At 53.3% G+C, this 12,060-nt stretch overlaps 1 protein-coding gene across 1 annotated transcript in view; it reads left to right on the plus strand.

Annotated features, from left to right (window-relative positions):
- NTNG2 (netrin G2) overlaps nucleotides 1-12,060 on the plus strand; it is a 45,631-nt gene that overhangs the window by 17,900 nt on the left and 15,671 nt on the right. Inside the window, 1 exon segment of the mRNA XM_010141250.1 lies at nucleotides 130-773. Within this exon segment, the coding sequence (XP_010139552.1) occupies nucleotides 130-773 (644 nt within the window).

A 12,060-nucleotide genomic window follows, 5' to 3' on the forward strand; every position in this document is an offset into this window, starting at 1 on the left:
TCACCCGCAGCCAGACGCCCGGCATTCTCCAGTTCAGCCCAGCAGTTAATGTTTGACACAAGCAGCTAAAACCAGGGCCTGGTGATGGTGCGATGCCACCTTCTCTCGTGACCATTGTTGTTGTTCCAGGAGAACCCGTACCTGTGCAGCGATGAGTGCGATGCCTCCAACCCAGACTTGGCCCACCCACCAAAACTCATGTTCGACAGTGAGGACGAAGGACTGGCCACATACTGGCAGAGCGTGACGTGGCGCCGGTACCCGGAGCCGCTGTTGGCCAACATCACGTTGTCCTGGAACAAGAGCATCGAGCTGACAGATGACATCGTGATAACTTTTGAGTACGGCCGACCCACCATCATGATGCTGGAGAAGTCGCTGGACAACGGGAGGACTTGGCACCCTTATCAGTATTACGCAGATGACTGCATGGAGGCCTTCAGCATGCCAGCACGGAGGGTCCGGGACCTCTCCACCACCAGTGCCAACAGGGTCCTCTGCACAGAGGAGTATTCCCGCTGGGCGGGCTCCAAAAAAGAGAAGACTGTCCGGTTTGAGGTGAGGGACCGCTTTGCCATCTTCGCTGGCCCTGACCTCAAGAACATGGACAACTTGTACACCCGGCTGGAGAGCGCCAAAGGGCTGAAGGACTTCTTCACCGTGACTGACCTGCGGATGAGACTGCTGAGACCAGCCCTGGGGGGCACCTACGTGCAGAGGGAGAACTTGTACAAGTACTTCTATGCCGTCTCCAACATTGAAGTCACTGGCAGGTAACGGCTGCTGTATTTCTTTGGGCATCTCTTCCCGGAGGGATGAGAAGAGGGTTACTGCTAGAAAACTAAGCCGTCAGCATTTCTGTCGACCGATAAGATTATCAGTGTTTCTCCCTCTAATACACTTTCTCCCCAGGCAGAGCAGCATCGGTAATAAAACAGATGTGTCCTTGCAGGGAATGGCTGGGGCACCTCTAAGACTATGTCTGAGAGAAGGGCTGTGTCCTTCCAGAGCTGGTGTGGGTGGGAGCTGGGACACAGCTTGGATGGATGGTCGGGGTCTGAGGTCCCTCTCCCATACCCTGTCCCCAGCTGTGCAAACACGGCCAGTCTCTGCCCAAAAATCTCAGAGGCAATGATAATAAATTGGGGTGGGTGAGGAATGAGGCGGCTCAGCACACTAAACTCCGACTCACCGCCAGCGCAAGCAGGATGGGTGATGCCGAGTCAGTCCTGCACCCCCAGAGCAGCCATGGCTCCGGCAAAGTTTGGGGTGAGGGTAAAGCCCCCTGACAGATCTGGGACAGATCAGGGCAGGGGAAGGTAGGAGGAGGTTTGTTTCTCTGTTTTTTTTTTTTGTTTTTCATTTCTCTGTGCGATGCCATACGTGACATTACAACATCAGCTGAAAAAGCAAAATAGGGTGGAAAAATGCCGAGATGGCTAATTTCCCATCCAGCCTGTGGATTACAGGTGAGAGGGGGAAAATCTCCCCATCAGCCACCCTGTGCTAATAAGAATTACCACAGCGACAGAGGAGCTGTTTTTATCAGTTCAAACTGTTCGCTTTTTGCAAGCAAAAATGTTTTGCAGGTGCCACCGAGGCTACTTTTGAACAGGCTCCAAGGAGGCTGCAGCGAAGGAAGTGAGGGTCCCTTCCTCGTGTGAGGCAGGCAGGAGGCAGTGGTGAGGGCACCAAGGGCAGAGGGGTCAGTCTCTCTCATGTTGTCGCCTGTCTGGGAGCAGCAGCCATGGCTCTCAGGTGGGCTGGCGGTGTGTCAAGGTGCCCCTGTTGGGATTGCCCGGGGAGGAGCCCTGGGGAGCTCAGGCACACGGGCAGAGGTGCAGGAGAGCAGCTCCCCGCATGTCTGCAAGCACCCAGGTTTGGGTGCAATGTGCTTCTGTATAAATAAGTGCAGAGAGACACTTTACACCCGCCCGTAAGAAGACCTGCCAGGTGTACTAAATATCCACGGTCCTCCAGCAGCTCAGGATGGGGCAAAATAGTAAAGAGGGTGAAAGGAAAGCAGGCAAAGGCGAGAAGAAAGGCCAGCATGTTGCTTCCTCCTCCACCCTGACCACAGCCAGTCCTGCCCCCAGCTCCGTCTGCCACAGTCCAGCTCTCCCCACAGCGGCCAAGCTGCCTGCAGGGACACTTGCTATTACTGACAGCAGTGACAAAGCCACAGGGATCCATTCCCAGCCAAAGCCCACACTGACCGGGGCAGCTAGCAGGAAGGGTTGGAGCTGGTGTATCGATTTACCCGGGCTGGTTAGACTCCAGAACAAGGATGCAGGGTTTTTAGCTCAGAAAGTGGTAAATTAGGATTAAATGTTTGATGCTAATGCTTGTGCAATGACCTTTGGCTTCCAAGCATGGAGTTCAGTGTGCAGAGAACCAAGGACTTGTTACTGCCCCTGCAGCAGCTTCAGGACACTCGATGCTTTAAGATACGTGTTCAAATACTCCTGCCTGCCTTTCTCCTCAGAGCCCCTTACCTTTTCAGCCTGCTTAGGCAGCATACGTTGCTTCAGTACTTTCAATTTCAGGCTCTGCTGGTGGGATTCTCCACAAACCAGCCCTTTGCTGGCTGTTAGCTGCCTTCCTGACCCCCCCACCCAGTCCCCCCCCAGCTTTTGAACTCACTGGCCACATTTAATACCATTTAATAGCAGCAGAGATTGTTTCAAGAGATAAAATCCCTACAAATGTGAAAAGAGGCAACTGGAGCAGGGGAGGAAAACCCTTTCAAACACCCTGGGGGCGCGAGGAGCACAACCTCTATGAGCCATCCGAGATTCCACAGCCACCTGTACCCTGAGGACCGTGCTGGCGGGGGAAGCTGGGAGGAAGCTGCAATGCTGCTTTTTTTCTGGGGCCGGCATGAGTCGGTTTGGGGTTTGTTGGCTAATTCCTGGCGGCCTCCCCCCGCGCTGGCGCGCTGCCGGCGTGGACGCTTGCCCACGGCTGCTGCAGAGCAGCAGCTCCCGCTCGCCTCCGCTTCCCTCTTGGCACTGCTCACCCAAGCTGCCTGACAGCGAGTCCTCTGATGCAGCAGGGCCTCTGGGAGGAGAGGGCTTTTCCTTGGCCAGGGACAAAGAAAACTCTGAAATCTGCTTCTTTCAGCCCAAAGTCAAAGTCCTGAGCTCCAGCTAGACCTGGCTTTGCAGTGCTCCAGCTCTCAGCTGTCCCCACTTGTTGGGCTGGTCCCCAGGAGTGGGGGACACTCATCCTCGATGGGGAGGAAGTTGATGCCTGTCCTGGGCTGATTCTTCCACCCAGGGAAGGGTGACTGGCTGAGGAGCTGTGGATAAGGTGGAGAAGCTTCATGTGAATTAACTCTGCTCCTGTGATTATTCCAGTCTCAGCAAACAGGTTTTTTGCTGGAAAGCAATCTAATTTCGACTGTAAGCAAAGCCAGTTACAGTGCAGGGACTAAAACCAAATTAAATCTTCTGTATGGCTCAACAAGGGGTGGGTTGCCGAGAGGAAGAGAGGAGAAATCAGTGTGAGTCTGACAGGAGCGCTGCACGGGGAAGGGGTGAGACAGGGCAGGCAGGGCTGGGGAGGGACACACACTGCCACTTCCAGGACGTAGGAACGACCTTGGAGGAGGAAAATGCCTAGATGAAATGGGGGTGGTGGGGTTAGGGATCTGCTACGGGGGTCAAGGAAGCCAGACATAAGATGATGATGAAGAAATGAGGGCTCAAAGGCAAAAAGCAGGCAGAAAATTCCACCTGGAGAGCAGAGACGTGAGCAGCTCGGGGAGAGCAGAGGAGCAGTGCCCGGCCGTGGTGTGTGGCATCGGAGGAGCGGTGCCTGGCATCGCCTGTGCCCCTGTTTGGCACCAGGATTTTGGCAGGCAGCTGGCGGTGCTGGCAGGGTGATGAGACAAATGGCAGCTCATTTCCAATTCATGTTCACTGTCAAGGGAAGAGCAAAACGCTTTGCCCTCAGAGCAGACCACGAGCCCAGGCAGTTTCTGATGCCACAGCCTTAGCTAGAGGGTTCGGAGAGGTTTATAATCCATGTGCCCCTGTCCAAGCACACCCTGTCCTTCACCCCTCTGCTTCCCACCAAGGAAAACCCCTCATGGTGATCTCCCAGAGCTTCTGGGAAAAGCAGAAAGAAATGGAGCAAAGGACGTGGGAGGAAGGGGAAGGAGTTTGCTGCCTTCTCTCCTCTTGTAGGCCTGAGGGACTAGGGCAGTTCAAGAGTTTGCTGGGATCTCCAGAGGGTCTGGTGAATCCTGAGGGTCATTGCTTCCTTTCTGAGTGTTGGTGCAAAGGGCTGCTGCTTCAGGGTCTCCTCTGCCCCGTCTGTTTTCATCTCCTCGTCCTACAACCTCAGTCAGGTCCATTTCTCTGTTCATAAGGGTGACAGTTTATTTTTACTCTCTTTCCTCTTGGTATCTTTTTCTTTTTTTTTTTCTTCTTCCATCCTGTCCCTATTGATCTGCAGAGTAACTGGAGATGCAGAGGAGTCAAGACAGGAATAGACACGAGCAAGCCCTTGGCCTGTGTGCTGGTGTGTGTGCCTGGCAGGGTGGGGAAGGGAAGCGGAAAGACTGTTCCCCGCAGATCTCTATTCACTGCTTAGTTTTCTCCTCGGCACAGCAACGAGCTCTGTCATCTTCTCAGGAATGGGTGAATGAGCTTCTCCTGGCTGCTGGGACTGCCGGCCGGCGCGATGAAAGCCGCTGGTTCTCTCTCCATTACACACCGTGTCTCTTCGGAGTAATTTTTTCCCCTTCATAACGTCAGTCACCGCAGTGCTCAGCAGGGCACGCTCCATCACGGAGACATTAATAAGCTGTAATTGAAGTTAATGTGCCGTGGCCAGGACACGTGGATCCAGTTAGGAGAGATCAGATTGAGCAGAAGTGAATCAATTTTAGGCTGATTATTAAGACTTCTCTCCTGCCCCAGTGCATGCTCTGTCTGTCTGTCTGTCCATCCTGCCAGTGATGAGCAGTCCTCAGAGGAAGGCAGGAGGAGGGTGTGTTATCACCCAGCAGCTCCATGTAACAGGGCCTCATTTCAGGCTTTGCTCAGGGCAAAGTGGCACCAACAAGAAGACAAGGTTTCCAGTTTTGTGACAGCATTTCCTTTCCTCTCTGCACTAATTGCATTTCGGAGGGTTTCTTTGGCTTCTCTTTTGCTTGCACAAAAGAATTGAAGGAAAAAGCCCTATATGCTCCCCTGCTTTGACCCCTGCTTTGTCCTCATGAGGTTTTTGGTGCCATGCATGGATGCCCTCTGGAAGGCTTTGCTTTCCATGTGACTTGGAGTGGAGAGTTTGCACTAGAGGAGCAGCACAGATTCACCCAGCCCATTATTCTGGTGCCAGAGTCAGGATCAGGCGCTTCAGACCTGAAGGATCAAGGCCATCCCCCAAAGCACCTCCTCCCATAAATCAGGCTGGTTAATCATTAGTGGTGCCCACATGCAAGGGATACATTTTCCTGCCTTATCGGTGTCTCTCAAGATGTGATGATGCTTGGATCTATATTGTTGTTAAAGATGAAGCAATTCCTGCTCAACCTTGTAGCTGCCTCCTGCTTCTGTCCTCCAGACCAGCACAACGACAACAGCTCTGAGTGCTCTGCCTCCAGTGGTAGCTCAGCTCAAACCAGGGGCGCCAGCACAAAGCACATCCTGGCTGCCCCCAGGGTGCTATGCCCTGCTTGGATGTTTCACCTTCTGAACCCTGTTGCTGAAGCTGTTGATGAACCTCCAGGTGTAGAGGTTTGCAGTCTTGACTTGTCTGACAAAGCTGTCTCTAGAAAGGAGGAAAGAAGAAGATTTGGTCTGTGGAGCCTCTTGTTGAGGGTCTTAGATTTTTTTGTAATGACCCTCACTGAGCATCTCTCCCTGAGGAGGCGGGTGGGACCTGCCAGCTGCACCACTGCTGCTTTGCAGAAGGGGGACAGGCAGAGACCTGAGTAAAAGATCTGTGAGAGTGTGGGCTTCCCCAGCTGAGCTTGCCCAGCCCCAGTGCTGGAGCATCATCCCTGAACTAGCCACAGGCTCACCCAAACATCCCCCAAGAACCAGCCCAACAGCCTTGCAGTCCTTGCACTCGGCAGCTTTGGGAAGACCACAAAAAGCAGGACAAGCACTGCCTGTGCCTTCTCCTGCAGCTCCTGGCAGCCAGATTTTGGGTCCCAGGAGGTAACAGCATCCTCGTGTCAAGGACAGCCAAGTCTGTGCTAACTGTGTGCCACGTTCCTCAGCTCGTCCTCACCTCCATGCTGGGCAGTCCCTGAGAGCTGGAAAGCTGAATTTCCCTGGCATTCCTCCAGGCTGGAATTAGCTTGAGTTCAAGCAAAATCTTGCTCTTGGTCATATAGTTAAATTAAGTTAATGTGCGGCAACTGTTTGCTTGGCTTTCCTCAACTCTCATAAAGGTTTTTACTCCCACTGCAGAAAGATGGAGGGGAAACTTGCTGAGCGGGAGGGAGGGAGTTAGCGAGAAACCCAGAGAGCTCCTCCTTCCCCCAGCTGCTCGTGACACTTTGTCGATAGCCGGAGACGGATGCCCAAGGTCCTATTACCTGCTCCTGGCTTTGGTTTGTGAAGGTTTTTATTTCCCCTCTGATTTTGTTGCCGAGTTGCGTCCGGCCCTGAGCAGATAATAGAATTTCATCGATAGACTGAGAAGGTGATGTATGTTAAAGCACTTAATATAAAGAGACTTCTACAGGAGCCCAAATTCAATTTGGCCAATGAACTCAATTGCAGGCATTATTGCATTCCAGGAGAAAGACCAAGAGCATTTATACGCATTACTCTGCAAATATTTATGTTCACGTATCCCTGTGATGTCCTCTTCACCCTTCCTCCCGTCTGTTGCCCGACCCCCTAATGGGAAGTTTGGTTCTGTGTTTGCTTTTTAAGACAGCTCTGAATGTAAATAATGTTCCACCAGTCAGCGGGATCTTGACAGCTGGTGAGTGTCAACTTATTTAAAATAAATAGCCTCTCGAATGGAAACAGCCAGCTAACGCACTTTCCACTTTGGCATCTTTTAAATTGTCTCCTTTTTGTAACCCAAAGCTCAAATAATTTCAAAGGGCAGTGAGAAAGGTTCTTCCCTGTTGGGAGGACTCACCCATCCCTACCACACAACCAAAAGTGAAAACCCACAAGGAAGAAAACCCCTGCACTCACAACATGCCCCTCTGACATAACCCAGGGATTTTTCAGCTTTTTGGCTCTGCACAAATCAGTGAAACCCAGAATTGTCTCTCCCTGGTTCGAGCGGAAAGAAACAGTGAGAAAAAATGGCTTTTCCTCCCCCTTCGGCCCCTGGACCGCAGGCTCAGCTATGCTCCCAGCCCTGCTCCTGGGATGAATGAGCCACCGTCGCCATCTTCAGCCCTTTCAGCCCTGCTCCAGCCACTGGCAGTAGTGAACTTCTGCTGGAGCGATCTCCCAGCAAGGTGAATCCTAATATAACTGCTCACCACAAAAGGATGGTGCTTCTTCTGTGGCCCAGACATTAGAAGCTATTTTTACCTGCTTCTGCATGCACAGATGGGCTAGAAACAATCCAAGCTCAGCACCCGTTATGCTTTGCCCAAAAGATTTGCTCCATGCTTTTGCTGAGCTGCCAAAACAGTTGCAAAGGTGCGAGTAAAACGTGGGTAAGTCATGGCCATGCAGCTGCTGGAGCGTGCTGTGAGCAACGGCTGGGGATAACAATAGAGAGATGGAGAAGAGTTATTCATGTTACCCCAAGAGCTGAGATCAGTTGAAACATCATTTTCCTCAGGGACGGGGAGAAAAGAGCTCCCTTCAAACACATCATCCCATGAGGCTCATTAAAGTCTCATCAATTACAGTGAGAGCAAACAGTTCAGGGGAAAGCTATCATCAGCCTTCCTTTGGATGGCTGTCATTAGCCGCTCTCTGCTGCGCGCTGCCACTCCCCAACGCCGGCTCGGGAGAGCGGAAGGGAGCAGGGGAGCAAAGCGAAGCCAATGGTGGGAGAAAGCAAGGAGCCCGATGGCCCAGGAGCCAGCAGGAGGGGACCAGGTCTTCACAGCATCCCGGGGGCCATGAGGCTGTGCAGTAGCATCCTCACGGTGAGCACGGGGTGAAGATGAGAGCACAGGCTGGACTGGAAAGAGACTTGGAAGGGAAGTGGTGGCCCACTGTGGTGGACTGCTGCTGCCCCATGTCCTCACTCAGGCTTTTTTAAGGAGCTTGGGGCAAGGCAGGATTGGCGCGTGGTGGGAACTGGGCGAGAGGTGCATGGGGATGGAACAACTCTGTCTCCGTCCAGCGGGTGGTTCCTCCAGCCCTGCACAGCCCAGCAGGGGGGTCATGGCATCAGGCCCGAGCGGGTGGTGCCAGCACCCGAAGGCTGGCTCAGGGGAGGGAGAAGGATGAAGTGATGCTCTTTGCCTTTGTCTGACGTCCCTGCTCTGCAAGTGGGGTTACGGACAGAGAAGAGCTTGCAAAACACGTAAGAATCCTTAGAAGGAAAGCAAAGAGTTGGGGTGGCTTTTTAAAATTGCTTGAAAAGTCGTTAGTGAAAGCTCAAGGACAGGGGCTGCTTTCCCACTCTCAGCATGGCTCCTGCAGATTTGCGGCACTTCCCCCTTCCTGCACCTTCTTCCTGTGCACCCGCATCTCCTTCCCTCGCATGGGGGTTGGCACCAATGGCTCTCCAGCCACTCGCTGCTGTGACCCCCAGGATGCTGACTTGGAGAAATGCAGGGATGGCAAAGTGTTCTTTAGAGCTGTAAAAAAAAAAAAAAAAAAACAAGAAAGAAAAGAAAAAGTAAAAAATGAAGAAAGAACACTTTCCTGTAAACTTTCCTTGGCACTCCAAGCTCCGTGATGTTCCCTGGTGGAGGCATTGGCAGCATCAGACCACACTGCGCCACTCCGAGGGAAGGCAGCAGCCAAATGACCTGCACTAAAATAAACTCATAAATACCCCGTCGTGCAAACAGTAACATCTTGTGCCACACATTGCTCCAGCCACTTTTGCCAGGAATGGTGTGAGCCAGTTTTTGTTTAATGCAAAATGCAGTTGTGTGACCTGCTAACAGGCTGGAGCAGGACTTGGGTGTTCCCAGGCCATGGAGGTGCCTGTGGGTGCTGGAGCTCCTGCTGGGTATGTGCTGGAGCTGCTCTTCTCTGGGCTGTGCCCCACCATGGCAGCATCCTCTGCTGCTCACTGAGAAACAGCGCTGTCACTGCTAGCCTTGACCCATGAGGAGAAACGCTCCCAGCTCTTCAGGTCTCCTCCAGAGCCAAAGAGACCATATTGCAACCAGCACTTTGCTGGAGCAGCCCCAGGACTGGAGCGGGGCCATCGCTGCCTTCTGCAGGACACAGCGCAGGTGTCTGCCCCACTGCTGCTATTTGAGCCTCAGTGCTAAGTAGCTCCTAACCTTTCCCTTCATCCTCTTTCCTGTGATGGCTGGAAGAAGATGAACAGAAGGGAGCAGGACTAGCAGCTCCCACCCAGGGGACTGGGCTAATGCCATTTTCTCCAGTCTCCACCAGCTGGGTCTTGGCTGGGGAAAGCCGTTGTGCACAGACAATCGGCGAGCGCACGTCCTTGGGCTGCAGGCCCAGAGGAGGAGGCAGAGAGGCCTGAAGAAAGGGTTAAAGTCAAGCTGCTAAGCAGCAGGGAGGCCCAGACGCAGAAACCTTCGCACAAACTGGGCAGTGGGGGCTGGCTGAAGGTGCTCGGCTGTTCGCTATTAAATAATGCAGCCTGATTGATTGGGCTGCAAAGTGCTGTGTTGTGGGGTCAGCCTGCTGGGGTTACAGTTCTCTGCTTAGATTGATGATCCTCAAAGGTCAAATTCAGAAAGCAATTCCCCGGTAAAATTGATCCTTTGGATAACAAAACTTGCACGGTGGTGCAGAGCTGAGCAGTGAGAAACTAAGTGACCCAGGCACAGGCAGGCAGTGTGACTGGCTGCTCTGCTTTCTCTTTATTTAATTTTCCTTGTTTACACTGATTAGAAAGCGAGGATCTTCTGTGGGAAGAGCAGTACCCCATCACGCAGTGGCTGGGCGACACCTATAAGCACCCATCCTGCTGCCAGGGGAGCGTGTGGGTGTCTTGGCAGGAGCAGGAGGCAGCTGGGGGCTGTCCCCAGAGCTGGTAGTCAGCTCCCAGCCCCCCTCTGCAGTAAGTGAGTGGTGTGTACGAACGAGCAGGCATGTCTGACTGCCTCCTGCACGCATCCGTGCCTCACTTTCCTGGCAGGGAGAAGGCTGGGTCCCACTGCTTGGTGGAGGTGTTGTAGCTGGAGCCAAATTAATGACAAGTGGGTTTCGCCCTCCTCCATGGCAGCAGCTCGGGGCCAGCTGCTCCAAAACGGCTGCTTGGCCTTCGGCAGGGGATGTCAGGAGCAAGGATGTGCTACGGGCAGAAGTGGGTGATTGAAGCTGCCCCAGGTCACCATGGAGACCAAGTGGTGGTCACCCAGGGCTGGCACCCTGCGAGACTAGCAGGGTCAAGGGCAGGAGCCAAATGCTACCCTCCACGTCATCCCAGACTTCAGAGGAAACAAGGGGGATGCCAGGCCCTGCCTTCCTTATACCTTCCTCCCCTGAGGCTCTTAAATTCCCCCTCAGCTGGATTTTAAGGCTGCGCCCTGGAGCTGGCTCCCATACCTTCACTCCCATCAGAGATGGGAGGGAGGAGAGTTGCAGCTCTCAGAAGCTGTTGCTCTAATTTAGGCTGGGCCCAGAGCGGCAGCGGTGAGGCTTTGACCTGCTTTAACCTGCTATCTTGCCTGCTTTCCTCCCGTCTGCGCGTTTTGAAGTGAGAGAAGGAGGCCACGCTGTGTGGACTCTGAATAATTCAGTCAGGCTCCGCAGCACGCTGGGGTTGGGCATCGCCTCTGCCAAAGGGCTGGGGCTGCTCAGATGAAATCCTTCCTTATCAGAGGCAGAGGGGACACGGAGTGGCTGAATTACAGCATCCCTCGTGCGTAGGTGCCAGCCAAAGCCGCTTCCTTCCCCCAGACACTTGGATTCACAGCTTGGTCCCAGAGCACTGATGCTCGGAGGCTGTTAGTGCTTTGAGCCATGACGTGGCAGCTCCAGCCCTTGCTAACAGATTCTAGCGGAGCATGCTGTGTGTGTCTGCCTCTGCTCCATGGACCACGTTTTCTTCCTTCCTCCCTTCTAGAGATTGCAATATTCCCTCATCTGCTTGGTCAGAGCCAGGGCAGTGTTGTAAGACGGGGAGAGAGGCTGTTCATCCAGCTTATGCTTAGCCTCTGAGCAGGGTTTGCTAGAATTAAGGACAGGGAGGGGAGGGGGAGAAAAAAAATCAGACATGAGGTCAGCTTATCCAGCCATGTGTGAGGAGGACCACAGCAAAGGTGGCCTCAGCGGGTCAGGCAGTCAGCTGGGGAACATCTTTGGAGGCTCCAAGGGAGAGGCACCAGGAGCTGGCAGTGGCAGCAACTGGGAGGGACATGGCTGGCAGCTCCCAGCCTAATCCAGGTTGTTTATCTCAGTGCACACAGAGCTCAAGAAGCAGCAGGCCGTGTTTCCTTTATCAGCTCTGCATCTCTTGTGCAATTAGCCCTGTAAAATGAAGCGCTGCCTGGTCAGACCTCTCTACCTGTTCACACAGGCACAGCGTTACTGTTTTCTAATGGTTCTGCTTCTGAGAGTGCAAATTATCGCTCAATGCAGTGAAAAAACAGCAGGCTGTGCTAGGGGTCCACTGTCAGGAACGAAATGAGAGGTTTTGGTCCCTGAAGCCTCTGTCTGATGGCCTCAGCTGGGGCCCAGGAGTCACCAGAGCCACGTGTGAGTTATGGGCTGAGCCTCTGTGCTCTGTGCAAGGTACCTCCGGAGGCTGAGCAACAAGAGTAATTGTGCACAGAGATAATTATTCCCTGCATACTGCACTACAGCTCATTAAAAGTTTGTTAATGTTTGCAAATTGCTGAATAGTGTTTTTCGCTGTTGCTTTCTCTGACGAGGCAGAGACTGAAAGGCAGATTCTGCTGGTGACTTGTTCTCGGTGTTATTTTGGTTGCAGCAGGCTGGGGCTGTGCTGAATGTA

This window comes from Buceros rhinoceros, unplaced genomic scaffold, assembly GCF_000710305.1.
Source record: "Buceros rhinoceros silvestris isolate BGI_N320 unplaced genomic scaffold, ASM71030v1 scaffold11690, whole genome shotgun sequence".
NCBI classification, from domain to species: domain Eukaryota; kingdom Metazoa; phylum Chordata; class Aves; order Bucerotiformes; family Bucerotidae; genus Buceros; species Buceros rhinoceros.